Raw genomic sequence first — 14,493 nt, 5'->3', positions numbered from 1 at the left:
CAGCCCTCCTGGAGCCGCCTTAAAGGCGCCGCCGCCCTTTTTTCACAGCCACACCGAAGACTTCGGGCCGCATCGCTCTTTATTCCCCCAGCGCCCTCCGCAGCCTCTCGGCCACCGCGGCAGCGTGGGGCTCCAGCCGGCAGCCACGCCGCCCCGCCAGCGCCTGCAGGAAGCCCACGGCCTCGCTGGGAAGCACAAAGGCCGGGGCTGCCCGCAGCACTTGGGGCACCGATGTCACCGTGGGCTCCAAACGGGCCACCACGTAGCGCCCGGCGCCCGCGGACAGCACCGGGATGGCACAGGACAGGGCTGCGGCGAAGGCTTCGCACGGTTCCACCTCACTGCCGGGGTCGTGCAGGGGACTGGGGCCACTGGAAGCGTCCCCCGCCCTCGACACGTCCCCGGCCGCATCCTCCCACCGCCTGGCAGCAGCCTCAGCCGCCGGGGACAGGAGGAGGACGATGGTATCCCCGTCCCGCAGCGCTCTCCGGTGCAGCGCATGCAGCCACGGCAGCGGCCCCCACGCTGCCACCCCACTGCCACCGCCCGGCGCGGCCACCACCGCCATCCCCATTGGGCGCAGGGCTGCCGCCAGCACACAGGCTGCACGCTCTGCCACCGGCTCTGCTGCATGCAGGAGGAGTGCGCGGCGTCCCCGTAGCGGGGCTGGGGGACAGCATCAGTGGCATCCCCCAAAAGCCCCACGGGGGTGACCCCGTAGAGGACCCGGCCCCATAGACTGATCCCCGCTACTCACCCTTGGAACCACAGCCAGCGCGCAGGGACTTGAGCCAACCTGCGGGGAGCAGAGTGGGTGACGCAGTGCTCAGCACGCAGTTTTGGCCACGTGCGGCCTCGCTGTGCTCACCCTTCACATCCTCCTTCTTCAGCAGCAGCAGCAGCAGGATGCAGGCGGCACACACCAGCGCTCCCAGCCAGGCCAGCGCCCAGCGGGCACGTATGTCTGTGGGATACAGCATCAGCACCCATCCCAGGCCCCTGGCACCCACAGCACGCCTTCCTTTTACTCACACTTGTGCATGGGACAAGCCCACAGTGTGACCCCGCTGCCATTTTCAGGACGCCAGAGCTGTGGGCACAAGGACACATCACATGCTGTCGCGTGCCAGCCCATCTGTGCCCGCCAGACGCCGCCCATACACTCACCTGCATACACTGCCCCGATGCCACATCCTCCTGCAACTGCTGCTCCAGCAGCCCCGGGCGGCCGGCCCCCTGCTGGGGGTACAGCTGAGCCAGAGGCATGGGGGCGGTGCCCCCACCCACGGGGACCAGGGGGACCCTTACCACGGCAGTGAAGCTGGAGAGCGGCGTGCAGCTGCCCCGCTGCAGGGCGCAGAGTGATGCGTTCCCTCCAGGCTCCATCAACAGGACATCGTCTGCACGGCCGGGCAGCACTGCTGGGTGCTCACGGTCCCGCAGGCACTGTGTCAGCCGGACCCTCCCGCTGCTCCTCACCTGCAGGAGAGAACTGGTGGGAGAAAACAGCCACGGGACAGCTGTGGGGCGGCCATGGGGCTGGGGTGCCTGCTACCTGCACACAGAGATTGGGGTGTGGCTGCAGCGCTTGGAACTCCTGTGGTCCCTGCAGGCAGAGAGCAGCCCATCAGTGCCATGCATCCCTTCGACGTGTCCTGGCTCCATGGGGATGCTCACCTGCCCAGTGACAGGCTGCCGCAGGCTGGGCAGGGCTTGGCACGGCGCAGTAGGTGCCGGGCTCCAGCAGGGCACCAGCTCTGCCGGGAGGTCGCAGGGTGCAGAGATGGAGCAGGTGAATGTCTGCCCCACATCATGCAGCACCAGCTGGGTCTGCAGCCACAGCCGCTCCCACGCCGCCACATCTGCATGGGGAGAGGGGTCTGTGTGGGGACTCCCGGGGGTCCTGGTGCATCACAGCGTCTGCACGTGGCCCAGCATCCCTATGGATGTTCCACCCCAGTATGGGTACCATGGGAGAAGGGGCACAGGGTGGCCCGCAGCGGGTCCTGGATCTCTGGCCAGACCTGCGGGTGGAGAAGAGAGAACAGAGAAATGACTCAGGGTGCCCACGTTGTTCACACCCAGCTGGCCCCACTGAGATGGTGACACCTTCCCACCTCCCGCTGCGTCCCTGCAGCACCCAGCCCGGCTCCTACCTGCAGGCAGAGGCAGGGCAGCACCTCCTCCAGTGGCACGCTGTAGTTCATGGGCCCGCTCTGTGACCAAGAGCGAGACGTGGGTCACCCACAGCACACCACCTCGCCGCGGGGTGACTGCAGCAGCGGTGGGACAGGAAGGGGCAGGCACTCACCGCCGTCACCGCGCGTCCCGACCCGCCGGTGCCATGGCTGTGGTTGTGGTAGAGCCGCAGGGTGTAGTTGAGCTCCACTGTGGCCACCCGCACCTCCACCAGCACCGCCGTCAGCCCCGGGGACACCTGCAGCCTGGGCACTGCATGCGGGCGGCTCAGGGCACCCTCTGCCAGGTACCCCAATGCCCCCCACACCGCCGAGCACTACCAGCTGGGAGCCCCGGCGCGGAGCCACGGGCACCTACCTTGGCACTGCGGGATGGCAGCTCGGGCAGCGGGCCACGAGCAGTCTGTAGGGATGACAAATAGGGTCAGCGGGTGAAGAGGGCGCGGGGCCGTGCAGTGGGGCCGTGCAGCGGGGCCGGGGCTCACCTGGCAGCCGCTGTGTCTGGCTCAGCCGGCGGCGGCCGCGTGCGCCGCTGTAGGCAGTGACGTGCAGCTCGGAGCCCAGCGGTGCCTCGAAGCAGCAGAACCGCACGGAGCCCTGCGCAGGAAAACCACAGCGCCGTGCCCACATCCCACGTGCCACGGCCCCGACCCGCGCCCCCGCGCCCCCGCGGCCCCACATCCAAGCGCGGCGCAGACGTACCAGGCGCCGGCCGGGCATCGCGGAGGACGCGCGGACCTCCACGGCCACGCAGCGGGACGAGGCGTACCCGTGGCCGGAGAGCAGCAGCAGCGCGGTGACGTCGCGCCGGGGCGAGGCGGCCGTCCCCGCGTCACCGCCGCCTTCCTCGGGCTCGAGGCCCAGGCGCAGCCGGGCCTGCAAGCACGGCGAGCAGCGGTCCGGCCCCACGCAGCGCACCTCCGGCTCCAGCCGCAGCCCCAGCAGCGTCAGCCCCGGGCCCGGCGCCGCGGGCTCCGTCCCGCACAGCACGTCGGAGTCTGGAGGGGGGGGGAGGGGGCAGAGCGGGGCCGCGTCAGAGCCGCTCCCCTCCGGCCGGCAGCGGGGCCGCGGCGCGGGCACTTACCGAGCAGGCGGCAGGCGAGGCCCTGCGGGCAGGAGGCGTGAGGACGCGGCCCGACCCTGCGGCCCCGCTGCCCCCGCCGCGCCGTCACACCTGCGAGCAGATCACGGCGTCGCCGGGAGCCCCGCGCCCGCCCGCCGCCAGCAGCAGCAGCAGCAGCAGCAGCAGTCCCGGGGCGCGCCCGGTGGGGCCGGGGCACCGCATGGCCCCGGCCCCACAGCCCCGCTCCCAGCCCACGGGCCCCGCCGCCGCCACCACCGCCGACTCCCGCTTCCTGCTCTGCTCCCGGGCTCCCGGGACCGCCCCGGGGTGGGGCCTGCCCCGCTCTGCCCCGCTCTGCCCCGCACCGATCCCGCACGCCGGGCCGTTGCAGTCCCGTGGAGCGGCCGGGCCCGGTTTGCCCCACGCGGACGTGGGGTTGCAGCGCTGCCGGGGCCCGCCCTGGGCTGAGCACAGCGGGACGGCGACCCCAAAGCACCCGAGAAAGCGACACGGGGAAATGTAAACGGCGCTTTTATTCCATTCAACGCAACCAAGACCGGGCGTGAGGAGCCCGCGCGTGCCGTGCCGGGCGCCGCGACGTGACGGGAGCTGCCCCGGCTGCCTCTCCCGGCCGCGGCCGCCCCGCGCGAGGCCCGCTCTCCCTCCATAGCAGGCCCCGCTGGAAGCCCGGCCGCCCGGCCCCGGGGTTGCGCCCGCACTCCAGCCCCGCTCCGTCCCAGCCCGGGGCGCCCTCCGGCAGCCGCTCGCTCAGCCCGGCTCCGTCCGGGACCTCCGTCCTCCGCGCGGCCCGCGGCCCACGCTGTGCCCAAGCTCAGCCCCGCTGCGGGCGCTCAGGTACCGGCAGGCTGAAGCGGGCGGCCCGCCCCACACCCGGAGCCGCCCCCCGCCGCCCCCTTGCCGGCCTCGGCCTCCAGCAGCCGGAGCAGCAGCCCCTGGGCCCGGCCGCGGAGGTGCCGGCAGGAGGGCGGGGGGCCGCCCCGCAGCGCGCCCAGCAGGCCGGGCAGCTCCTGGGGCAGGCGGTAGGTGGGCAGGGGCCGCAGGGGCCGCGGCACGTCGCGGGGGCTGCAGAGACGGCTGAAGTACACCAGCACCCAGCCCCGGCCTCGCCCCGCCGCCCCCAGCTCCCCCTGCAAGCACGCCATGGCCGCCCCAAAAACATCGTGCGCGTCGCGGGGCTCCCCGCCGCCTTCACCTCCTCGCCACAGACGGAAGAGCCGAGAGCTGCCCCGGCTCCAGAGCAGCAGGACGGTGCCGCTCTCACGGCCCACGTGGCTGCGCTGAGCGTAGAGCCAGGGAAGGGCCCCCGCGCGCCCCACGCCGCCCGCTTCCCACAGGTCCAGGCGCACCTCACAGCCCAGCCCCGCGCGCAGCAGCTCGGCCAGGGCGCACACCAGGGCCAGGTGCTCCTCCGAGTCAGGAGAGTACAGCAGCAGCACCGGGCGGCCACGCGTCACCGCACCTGCAGGACAGAGGGGACGGCAGTGACAGCCCTGCTCTGAGCAGCCCCCGCGGCACTGCAGCATCGCACCGCCCCTGGACCCTCCCCGTCCCTGGAGCGTTCCAGCCCTTGGGGTGCCCCATGCCCTGCCCAAACCGCCGCCCCTCACCGCTGGGCATCCTCCAGGTGCTGCGGCAGTTCAGGAGCAGCACGGTCACCACCAGCCCCAGCGCCAGCGCCAGCCCCAGCAGCCCGAAGTGCCTGTGTGAGACTGGGAGAGGGGCAGTGAGCGGGCAGCCACGACACCCTGCCCGGTCTCCACCAGCCCTGGGGCTCCGCTCACCGTCTGGACAGAGCAGCTGCTTGCGGGCGAAGCGCACGTCTGAGCGCCAGACCTGGGTGGGGAAGGAGATGGTTGAGGGGGGGCAAGACTTGGGGTTCGGGCAGCACAGCGGGGCTGGGGGTCACCTTACCAACACGCAGCTGCCCAGGACCTGCACCGGCAGCAGCAGCGCCAGCTCCCCCGGAGCAGAGCTCTCCGGCTGCAAAGCACGAGGCAGGGTCGGCATGGCACAGCTCGTCCCCCTGAGCTCCCCTGTCCTACATCACTCACCCGCGTGACGGTGTAGACGGGGGCCTCGGGCTCACAGCGCCCGCCCCGGCGCTGGCACAGCGCTGCGCTGAAGGACGCGGGGACGCGGGAGGTGAGGTGCAGGCGGAGCTGCAGTCCCCGGGCACTCAGGGACACATTCCAAGTGGTGTCTGGCGGAGAGAGAGCGCACACCGTGGCATGATGGGGTGCCTGAGGGGGAGGGGACAGCATCCCACACCCATGGGCTCACCTGTGCAGTGGGGACACTCCACGTGGCTGCTGTTCCCATAGGAGAACTGCGGAGGGAACACGGGGTCAGCTGTGCCCCCTGCCTGGCACCTTCCCAGCCGGTGCCACCCCAGGGGCTTACCCTGAAGCAGAGCAGGGGGTGCACATCCACATTGTCCAGCGTGTACACCTGGCAAGGGACAGAGAGAGTGTCACCATCTGTCCCCAGGGACACGCTGCACCCTTGGACATCCTGGGGCCCAGTGGGTGCCCTGCAGCCGTGTCCCCTCACCTGTTCCTCCTCGCTGGCCGTGGAGTTGGGGACATTGTGGCACGGTGCAGCTTCAGCTGCCGCCTCCCTCCAGCACAGGGTGGCCTGGGGATGCAGGGGACAGCTGGCACTCAGCACCATGGCCATCTGGTCCTTGCTGCTGTAGTCATGGAAGTGCACCGAGGACCACAGTTCAGGGCCGTCTGTGGGGATGAGATCAGTAGGGCGGCCGGGAGACGGTGTCCCCTCCCTGGGGTCCCTTCAGGCACTCACAGGCGTCCGGCCGCTCACGGAAGGGGCAGCGCTTGCTGCGCAGGCTGTCATGGTGTGGATAGGAGGCCTGGGGAGCAGAGCACAGCACCGTGTGTCTGCCACCCGTGTCCCATCACTGTGCGGATGGATGCGCACGGGGGTGCCACAGGAAACCCACCTCAACACAAAGGCAGGGCACCAGGAACTCATATGGCAGTGAGACGCGGTGGCCACCCGGCACCAGGAGCTGCAGGCACAGAGGGGATGTGAGCATGCTGGGAGTGCAGGGACCCCCGGGGAACGCATCCCGCCGGCTGTTACCTGGCGGTGGAAGGGCTGTGGCAGTTCCTCACACTCCAGGGCCAGCTGGTGGCACAGCCGCACCATCAGCGCAGGGCCCTTGGGCACGGCCACCTCTATGGCCCGCGCTTCAGGGAGCCAGGTGTGGGTGAAGATGGGTCCTGGGGAGCACAGGGAGGGTCAGCCGGTGCCAACCCTTACGAGCACCCCGCTCCCTTCCAGCCTTACCCTGCAGCTCGATGGCAACCACGTGGCTGCGGCTGACGGCCAGGCCTCGGTCGGGGATGGTACGCAGGGTGACCAGGACCCTCCGCCCGCTTTCCGCTGGGAAGCAGTCAAACTGAACCTGCCACTGCGGGGAGCAGGGGGTGAGCGCGGCCCCACCGCCCATCCCCATCCCCGCAGGGTGCCCCGCACTCACCGGCACGTCGCCCGGTGCCCGGTGCCGCCGCCACACCTGCAGCCAGCCGGCCCGGTTGGAGCCCAGCTCCAGGAAGTCGAGCTGCAGCCCGCGGATTCCTGCGGGACACCGGCGATTGCTGACACAGGTGGGACGGTCCCGCGACCGGGGTTCACCTTCCCAGGGTTCCCCCAGCGGGACAAAGCCGGCCCATCCCAGACCACAGCCCGTACCTGCGGCCGGGATGGCCAGGCGCACCCGCAGGCAGGGCTGGCAGGGCAGCGAGGGCTGGCACAGCCGCGCCGTGCTCAGCGCCAGGGCGGGAGGGGTCAGCGGGGGCCCCGTGGGGGCTCCCCGGCGGCAGCGGGGCCGGGTCAGCGTGCTGTCGGCTGCCGGGAGAGGAGAGGAGCCGCGCACGGGGCCACGCCTCGCACCGGGAGAGTCCTCGCGAGGGGGATCCCCGCGCACCGGAATCGCCCAGCGACGGGGATCCCCACGCACGGGGATCCTCTTACAAAGGGGAACCCCGCGCACCGGGAACCGCCCCGCACCGCCCCGCTCCGAGCCCGGCTCCGACCTCGGCCCCACCGGGGAGCCCCCGCCGGGGCCCGCCCCGCCACCGCCCCGCACACCGGGAGCACAGCCCGGCGGCCCCACTCACCGCTGGCCCGGCACTCCTGCAAGCAAAGAGACGGGGATCAGCGCGGCCCCGGCCGCCACCCCCGCTCCCCGTTCTTTTTTCCCCGTTCCCCTTTCCCCAACGCTCACGAAGTTGGCGGAAACCCGCGGGCGGGGCACGGCAGGACGGACGGGCGGCGGCGGCGGCAGCAACACGGCGGCGGCGGCGGCAGCAAGGAGAGCGACGGCGCGCACCGGGCAGCCCATGGCCGAGAGCCCCGCAGCCGAGCTCCGCTCCCACCGCCGGTGTCGGCTCCCCGCCCCGGGCCGGCCCCGCCGCATTCCTCCGACAGCACGTGCGGCCCCGCCCGCGACCCGATTGCGGCGGCGCAGACACGAGTGGGAAAGCACGGGAGGGGCTTTATTTCCGTACGGTGACACGCGATCAAAGCCCCAGCACCGGGCTCGGCCCCGGGGACGTCCGCACCCGCAGCAGCCGCCCTGCAGCACCGCCAGCGGCCCCCGAACGCTCCACGCGTGGCGCGCGGAGCCTCCGCCCAACCCCCCTCATTTCTTCTTCTTCTCCTGCGTGCTGGTGAACCAGGAGTCCAGCAGCTTCTTGCTGTAGTAGAGCTGCCAGCCGTGCACCTGGGCGGCCACCACCACCACCAGGTACATGACAGAGACGGCGGAGAAGCCGAAGATGAAGCGGTACGCCTTGCCGTGCCGATAGAGCTGCTGAGCCATAGGGAACATCTCCATGGCCCCGTAGATGAGCGGCGCCACAGAGAAGAGCCCGGCGCTGATCATGGACAGCACCAGGTAGCTGATGTTGTTGCGGGGGAAGGAGAGCAGGCCCAGTAGCGAGGGCAGGATGCTGAGCAGGTAGGGGTACTCCCACTGGTAGGGCATGGCCACGCGGTCGTGGGGCAGCAGCTTGAGGTGCCCCACGCACATCTGTGCCAGCAGCAGCAGCCACAGCCCCACGTGCACGTAGGTCAGCTTCTTGATCTCTGACTTCAGGGCCACGCTGTGGGGACACAGCACGGTCACAGCACGGTGGGGTCACAGCCCCGGCACGGCCATGATGGGGACGTGGCCTGGCGGGGCATCACCCTGTCGCGGCCCTGATGAGGGCACAGCCCCGCAGTGTGGGGAGCGGAGGCTCCGTGACACCCACCTCATCTGGTAGTGTGAAGCCACGCGCTCCCGGTGCCGGTAGTCGCTGCCATCGGTGCCAGCAGCACGGGGCCCACCTCGAGACGCCATAGCTGCCTGCAGGGACACAGAGCGAGGGGACCCCCGGTAGGACCCCTGTGGCCTCCATCCCCCCTTCCCGCGACCCCCCACCCGCGACAGCCGCCGGGACACCGCAGGGCGCGGTACCCCCGGCCCGCCACCGCCCCCAGGCCCGCCCTCCGCACCTCGCCGCGGGCACCGCGCCCCGCCGTACCCCCACCTGCTCACCGGGCTGAGACGCTCTACCCGCACTTCCGGTTCTCTATGACCGCCGCCTCGGTTCTCACGGCCTCGGGCAGGCGGCCGGTCTATACGCCCGGAGGCCCGGCTCTATGGTAGAAGCGGGGCGCGGCGCCCTGCGGTCCGCCCGCCGCGCACGCGCAGTGCGGCCATGGCGGGTTGCGGCGGTGCCGCGCGCGTGGCGGCGCGCGTGGGGCGAGGGGCGCGCACGGCGGGGTCAGCACGTGGGGGGCGCGCGTGGGGGGGGGGTGTTGCTCTGTGTGCACGGAGCCGCGGAGATGACGCTGTGTGACACGAGTGGGTGCGCTGATGTGGGTGCGCAGGAGTCGTGGGCTGCGTGGGGGCAGGTTTGGGGGCAAGGGGGACACGTGAAGGTACGCACGCGTGGGGACACGGAACGTAGGGGAGGTGGGGGAGTCTCGCGTGTGCACCGTCTCACTCTCCCCGCAGGAAGGGGCGACCGCTGGGCCCCGAGGCCGTGCTGGGACTGCTGGAGGCCTCGGTTGTGCACCGGGAAGGTAAGGGAGGGGAGAGGGGCTGGACGCGGGTGGGTGTTGGGTGATCGAGAGTGGGGAGTGACCCTTCTGCCGCCCCGCAGGAGCCCTGCTGGCTCTGAGCAAGCCCGCTGATCTGCCCGTGCTGGGTGAGTGCTGGGGGGGCGACGCAGCCGGGGGGAGGCACGTCTGGCGCTGACCCCCACACCCCCCAGGGCGCCCCGGGGAGCTGAGCCTGACCGCACTGCTGCCCGCGCTGCGCCGACGCCTGGGGCTGCCCGCAGAGCTGCACGTGGTGAAGGCACCCGCCAGGTATTGGGGTGGGCCTGGGATTTGGGGTGAGGGGCTTCCGGGGGGGCTCAGAGACGCCGTGTCCAATAGGGAATGCTCCGGCCTCGTGCTGCTGTCCGCCTGCCCCCGCGTCACTGAGCAGCTGCAGCGCTCCTTCACTGCCGCCCGACGCAGGGCGCAGTTCCCCGCCACCTACAGGTGAGTGCCCCCCCCCCCCCCCCGTGCGCCTCCCTCCCCCCAAGCGTGAGGCTCTCCCCTCTTATTGTGTCCCTTCAGCGCCGTCACTGTGGGGATCCCGGCGGAGGCAGAGGGTGAGATCAGCGTGGGGCTGTGCTGGCAGCAGAAAGGGGACGCAGCCGCGGTGAGGGGCACGCGGGGGGATGGATCTGGGAGGAGTGGGGGGCAGAGGGTGGTGCTGAAACTGTGCCCCATCCATCCCCCAGGTGGTGGCGGTGCCATCCCCAGGACGCCGCAGCGTGGCCCGTGGGGAGGTGAAGTGCACCCTGACCCGCTACCGGCTGCTGGGGGCGGCGGGGGGCTGCGCTTTGCTCCAGCTGCAGCCTCGCACCGGTGAGTGCCCCCCCCTCCCCCTGGCTCCCCCGGTACCACCACCCCACAGTGCCCACCGACCCCACGTCCTCCCCTCCCCGCAGCTTTCCCCGAGCAGCTCCAGGTGCACCTGACACTGCTGCTGTGCCCGGCGCTGGGTGACCACAGACACGCGTCCCGCGTGGGCACAGTGCTGGGGGAGCCTTTCCTGCTGCCCCCCCAGGAGACCCCCACGCCCTGCACGCAGGTAAGCAGCGTGATGGAGGGGGGCTGCTGCCCTAGGCTGCACTTCCCTAAAACAAATCCTCCCCCGCAGGTGCTGGATGCAGAGCTGATGTCCCGGCTGCAGCTGTCCCCACACCACCGCCTGCCCCTGCACCTCCATCTGCAGCAGCTGGTGCTGCCCCATACAGTGCTGAGTGCTCCCCCCCCTCCCCACTTCCTGCGCACCCTGCGCCTGCTGGGGCTGCCCTCCCCGCCTCTCCCTCCCCATTAAATCTCGGCGTGCCAACGAACAACATTTCTCTGTCCCATTTGCGCTCCCCGCAGCTTTCCTGTGTAGCCCCCCCGGGGGTTGAGTCAGCACTGGTAACCACAGCCCCCTCCCTCTCCACGACCCAGTTCCCATCTGGGGCGGATGTTGAGGGACTCTCTGGCAGCCCCAGTTCCTGCCCACAGCCCTATCGCTTCAGGCTTGGGGGGGCTGACAACGTCCCCCTCCCGCAGCCTCCCCAGTGTGAAGGCGCACAGCTCACTCCCACTCACAGGTTTATTTCTGCCAAGAGGGGTGGGGGCATACTGAGCCATCACCACTTCTCTTTGCCCCCCCCTGAGCCCTACGTCCCTCCTCCGCGCCATGGGGCCGAGTGCTCTGCAGCAGGGGCAGGGGGCTGAGGCGGGGGAGAGCTCCCCGGTGAGGTGCAGTGGGCACACGGGGACGGCCTCTGAGCCGGGGCAGAGACCCTGGGGTCTGCCTGGCCCGCATCCCCGCAGCACACGGGGGGGCCCTGTCCTCTGCTTCCCCTGCTGCAGCAGCCAGGGAGCGGGCAGCACGGCGTGGTCTGCGCAGGGAGCTGCCTTCCACCTCCAGCTTCAGCCCCACGTAGTTCACGGTGGGCACGACCGCCTGTAGGGGGGCACGTGGGGAGCACAGGGCTGTGCCCCCCCTCCTCACAGCCCCCTAACCCCCCCTCGGCTCCCCGCCCCACCTGCTTGTAGATGAGCTCAAAGGCTCCCGTGGGGCAATCGGGGTCGTCCCGGCGGTCGATGACGACTCTCAGTGTGTCGCGCTGCACCCCGGCGCACAGCCGTCCCGTCACCGCCGTGCTGCCCGCCATGGTGGGGCTGGCGTTGATCTCCAGCAGCCAGGGTTGGAAATCCTCGCCGAAAATAAAATCGGCCCCATAGAGCTCAAAGCTGCCCTTACGGTCACGCACCAAACCCTGCGAGCACCGCACCGCCCGCACCACCGCCGCCTTCATGCCCGGCACCATCACCTCGGCCCAGACACCGGCTTGGCCCTGCTGTGCCAGGTAGGCCTGCAGCTGGTGGCACGACCACGTGTTGTCTGCTGGCAGCTGCGGGTGTCGGGACAGCCCCGGGCGGCAGTGCCGCTGCACGGCTTGATTGCAGAGATGGACGGCCCTGGGGGGGAGAGGAAGCAGCCTTCGGTTGGGCGTTAGGAATGATTTTGTCGCAGAACGAGCGGCGAGGCGCTGGCACAGGCTGCCCAGGGGTGGTGGGTCATCATCCCTGGAGGTGATGAAGGATTGCATATATGTGGCGCTGAGGGACGGTGGCTGTGGGCACGGCGGTGGGCTGGGCTGGGAGTTGACCTCTGCGAGAGAGCGGGGGGAGGCAGGGAAGGACGTGCAGGGCATGGAGGCGCACTCACGCGTCCAAGCGGCGCAGGGAGAAGGGCTGCGAGCAGAAGCGCAGGTAGCACTCGCGGTAGAACCAGACGGTCAGCGGGTTCCAGTCGGTCACCAGGAACCACTGCCGCACGTCGAACTTGGTGCCGAAGATGAGCAGCGGCCGCTCCACGTATTTCTGCACCACCCAGCGGCCCTCCCGCCCCGCGCCGCCCGCCAGCCGCAGCAGCTGGTCCAGCCGCGCCGCGCACACGATGCCTGCGGATGCGGCGGTGCGTGGGGACCCCGTGGTGCGCGGGGACCCCCGGACCACCCCCAGTCCTACCTCTGCCCCGGGACGCGGCCCCGGGTTTGATGATCCAGACGTTGCGCTCGCCCTCCATGCGCAGCTGGGGCAGCTGCCCCGCCAGGCCCTGCAGCAGGCTGCGGCCCCGTTCCCGCTGTGCCGCGCTCAGCTGCGGCACGGCCCCCTCGCTGCGATACGGGGGGGCTCAGCCGCTGCCTTTCCGCCCTTCCCCGCCCCGCTGCCGGCACTCACTGCACCACGCGGTAGTAGCCCTGCAGGAAGCTGTCCCAGCCGGGGCTGTGGGGCTGCGGGTCCCCGTCGATGTCCTGGTGGGCCATGCTGTCCAGGTGCCCCCCGCACACCCGCAGCGCCTCCTCCACCAGCTGTGGGGGCAGCAGGGGGGCCGGCCCCTCTGCTAGGGGGGTGGCGCGGGGTGAGGGATGGAGCTCTGCGCCATGCCTGGGGTGGGGGGTTCGGCACCTCACCTGGAGCATCGCTGGCTTTTGGGGATGGGTCCAGCGCTGTATGCTCACCCTCAGCCCTTTCCAGGGCCACTTTGAGCAGGCTGCGTGCGGCAGTGAGGCGGAAATCCTCTGCAGTAAGAGAGGAGGCGTTGCTCAGCCCAAAGCTGTGCTGGGGATGTGGGAACCGTGAGCCCGTACCACACCGACCCCCAGCTCACCGATGAAGGCCTGGCGCTCGTCCACAGCGCCCAGCCGGTAGCAGCGAGGGAAGAAGGTATCGGGGTCAGCTTGGTCGAACCAGGGCAGGTTGCGCAGGGTGAGGCACAGCCCCTCCTGTGTGGAGAAGGGTGGCAGCCCTGGTGTGCACCCTGTGCCCCCCCAGGGAAGGTCCCCATGCCCCCACCTTGGTGGTGAGGCAGCCCCCTCGGGCATAGTGGTTCACCATCTGGTCCGGCCGCAGGACGCATCTCTCCGCAGCACTGCAGCGGCTGCTCCAGATGAAGTAGGGCACCTGGTCCTGCACCAGGCGGGACTGGGGGGGGGACAAGGGGCTGAGTGAGGTGGGACCCTCCCCCGCCCCACGTCCTCACCCGCACCCCACTGAGGGGTCCTCCTGCATCACGCTGGGGGCTGCAGCCCTCCTTGCTACCATGAGATTGTGGAGGCCGTCAGGGTCGTCCTTGTCCATCTGCTCTTCCTCCTCCTCCTCCTCCTCTTCCTCCTCACTGGGCAGCCACATGGAGCACAGGGACTCCAAGGATGGCTGCACCCCATGCTGTGCTGTGCTGAGCTCGGCATCGCCACCACCTGCCTCCTCCTGCTGCGCCCTGCGTGGTGCCTTCCTCTCCACCCAGCCCCGTGCGCGCAGCAGGCGGCGGATCACCGGGTAGCGGCCCTGCACCATGAAGATCTTCTTCTCCTGGGTGGGGGGACGCCATGGCTAAGCTGCCCACCCCGGATTGCTCAGCCAAGTGAAAATGGGTGACACTCTGGGGCAGGAGCAGGCTCTCACCTTGATAGCCTTCTCCACCTGCAGCTTGGCCAGCTTCAGCTGCTCAGGGCAGAGCCAGGGGCGGCTGCAGACTGGAAGAGTCCGGAGACCCGTGGGACAGCCTCAGATGAGCCCCGCTCAGGGCAGCGTATACCCTCACGTTCCCTTGTCCCTGAAGGGCAGGGAGCAGGCACCCACCTGCCCGCACACGCTGCACCTTGCCGGGTGCCCCTGCCGCAGCATTTGCTACCTTCTCAATCCTCATGCCGGCACCTCAGCCTCGCAGCGTGCCCCCCAGGAACTCCCCTCACTGGGCTGTATGTGCCTACGGCCCTGCTCTCGAGTGGGTGAGATGTGGGGCAACCTGGGGGTGAGGGAGGCTGCTAGCAGCTCTGCCCCACTCCACGCAGGGCAGGGGATCCCCCCGCACTGTGTCCTCACCCAATGGTGGATGCAGGGGGCTTCCAGCAGCCCTAAGCCCTGCATCCTCTCCTGTGGCCCCACACCAGCTGCTCCCCCATCACCTGAACCTGTGTCACCCCCCAAACCCTTCCCCCAGGCTGCTCTGTGCCCCGTCCTCCCCAGCACCCACCCGGGCCACTCCCACTCCTCCCAGCACCGCCGGGGCTGCCCCCACTGTTTACTGTTGTCATGGTGCCGCTCCGGGTCCCGCCCCCCGTCCCTTTC

At 70.6% G+C, this 14,493-nt stretch overlaps 5 protein-coding genes across 8 annotated transcripts; 1 reads left to right on the top strand and 4 right to left on the bottom strand.

Annotated features, from left to right (window-relative positions):
• Positions 1-61: 61 nt before the first annotated feature.
• IL17RC (interleukin 17 receptor C) lies at positions 62-3,629 on the bottom strand. The gene is made up of 16 exons (XM_015293342.3): positions 3,373-3,629; positions 3,283-3,304; positions 2,901-3,196; positions 2,684-2,795; positions 2,557-2,601; positions 2,312-2,451; positions 2,157-2,216; positions 1,970-2,024; positions 1,678-1,862; positions 1,556-1,606; positions 1,309-1,479; positions 1,168-1,251; positions 1,033-1,090; positions 869-964; positions 758-796; positions 62-666 (listed from the first exon to the last, which is right to left on the bottom strand). Exons 1-16 carry the CDS (start codon positions 3,481-3,483, stop codon positions 80-82), a joined length of 2,112 nt encoding a protein of 703 aa, XP_015148828.2. The 5' UTR covers positions 3,484-3,629; the 3' UTR covers positions 62-79.
• A 147-nt stretch (positions 3,630-3,776) lies between these two features.
• On the bottom strand, positions 3,777-7,723 carry IL17RE (interleukin 17 receptor E). The gene is made up of 16 exons (XM_015293343.4): positions 7,532-7,723; positions 7,425-7,440; positions 6,997-7,152; positions 6,785-6,882; positions 6,592-6,715; positions 6,385-6,524; positions 6,242-6,310; positions 6,085-6,151; positions 5,833-6,014; positions 5,683-5,730; positions 5,563-5,608; positions 5,334-5,482; positions 5,194-5,262; positions 5,064-5,115; positions 4,890-4,991; positions 3,777-4,741 (listed from the first exon to the last, which is right to left on the bottom strand). Exons 1-16 carry the CDS (start codon positions 7,721-7,723, stop codon positions 4,113-4,115), a joined length of 2,139 nt encoding a protein of 712 aa, XP_015148829.2. The 3' UTR covers positions 3,777-4,112.
• Positions 7,724-7,781: 58 nt separating this feature from the next.
• Positions 7,782-8,886, bottom strand: JAGN1 (jagunal homolog 1). Of its 4 annotated transcripts, none has more exons than NM_001391914.2 (3): positions 8,849-8,886; positions 8,562-8,656; positions 7,782-8,411 (listed from the first exon to the last, which is right to left on the bottom strand). In NM_001391914.2, the coding sequence occupies exons 2-3, from the start codon at positions 8,648-8,650 to the stop codon at positions 7,949-7,951; spliced, it is 552 nt and encodes a 183-aa protein (NP_001378843.1). In that variant the 5' UTR covers positions 8,651-8,656; positions 8,849-8,886; the 3' UTR covers positions 7,782-7,948. The 4 variants fall into 4 exon arrangements, with proteins under 4 accessions (NP_001378843.1, NP_001378844.1, NP_001378845.1 ...); NM_001391915.2 differs by having other exon boundaries at positions 8,841-8,876; NM_001391916.2 differs by having other exon boundaries at positions 8,835-8,870.
• A 116-nt stretch (positions 8,887-9,002) lies between these two features.
• On the top strand, positions 9,003-10,709 carry RPUSD3 (RNA pseudouridylate synthase domain containing 3). The gene is made up of 9 exons (XM_015293348.3): positions 9,003-9,076; positions 9,311-9,378; positions 9,459-9,503; positions 9,570-9,666; positions 9,736-9,843; positions 9,922-10,006; positions 10,089-10,215; positions 10,299-10,441; positions 10,511-10,709. Exons 1-9 carry the CDS (start codon positions 9,012-9,014, stop codon positions 10,688-10,690), a joined length of 918 nt encoding a protein of 305 aa, XP_015148834.2. The 5' UTR covers positions 9,003-9,011; the 3' UTR covers positions 10,691-10,709.
• A 236-nt stretch (positions 10,710-10,945) lies between these two features.
• On the bottom strand, positions 10,946-14,441 carry TTLL8 (tubulin tyrosine ligase like 8). The gene is made up of 12 exons (XM_025154716.3): positions 14,399-14,441; positions 14,005-14,170; positions 13,828-13,898; positions 13,465-13,734; positions 13,219-13,347; positions 13,034-13,148; positions 12,837-12,944; positions 12,604-12,766; positions 12,391-12,539; positions 12,089-12,323; positions 11,403-11,838; positions 10,946-11,320 (listed from the first exon to the last, which is right to left on the bottom strand). The coding sequence occupies exons 2-12, from the start codon at positions 14,069-14,071 to the stop codon at positions 10,964-10,966; spliced, it is 2,100 nt and encodes a 699-aa protein (XP_025010484.2). The 5' UTR covers positions 14,072-14,170; positions 14,399-14,441; the 3' UTR covers positions 10,946-10,963.
• Positions 14,442-14,493: the final 52 nt, after the last annotated feature.

Source organism: Gallus gallus, chromosome 12, assembly GCF_016699485.2.
Source record: "Gallus gallus isolate bGalGal1 chromosome 12, bGalGal1.mat.broiler.GRCg7b, whole genome shotgun sequence".
In the NCBI taxonomy this organism is placed as follows: Eukaryota; Metazoa; Chordata; class Aves; order Galliformes; family Phasianidae; genus Gallus; species Gallus gallus.
This window is presented reverse-complemented; position numbering and strand designations above follow the sequence as displayed.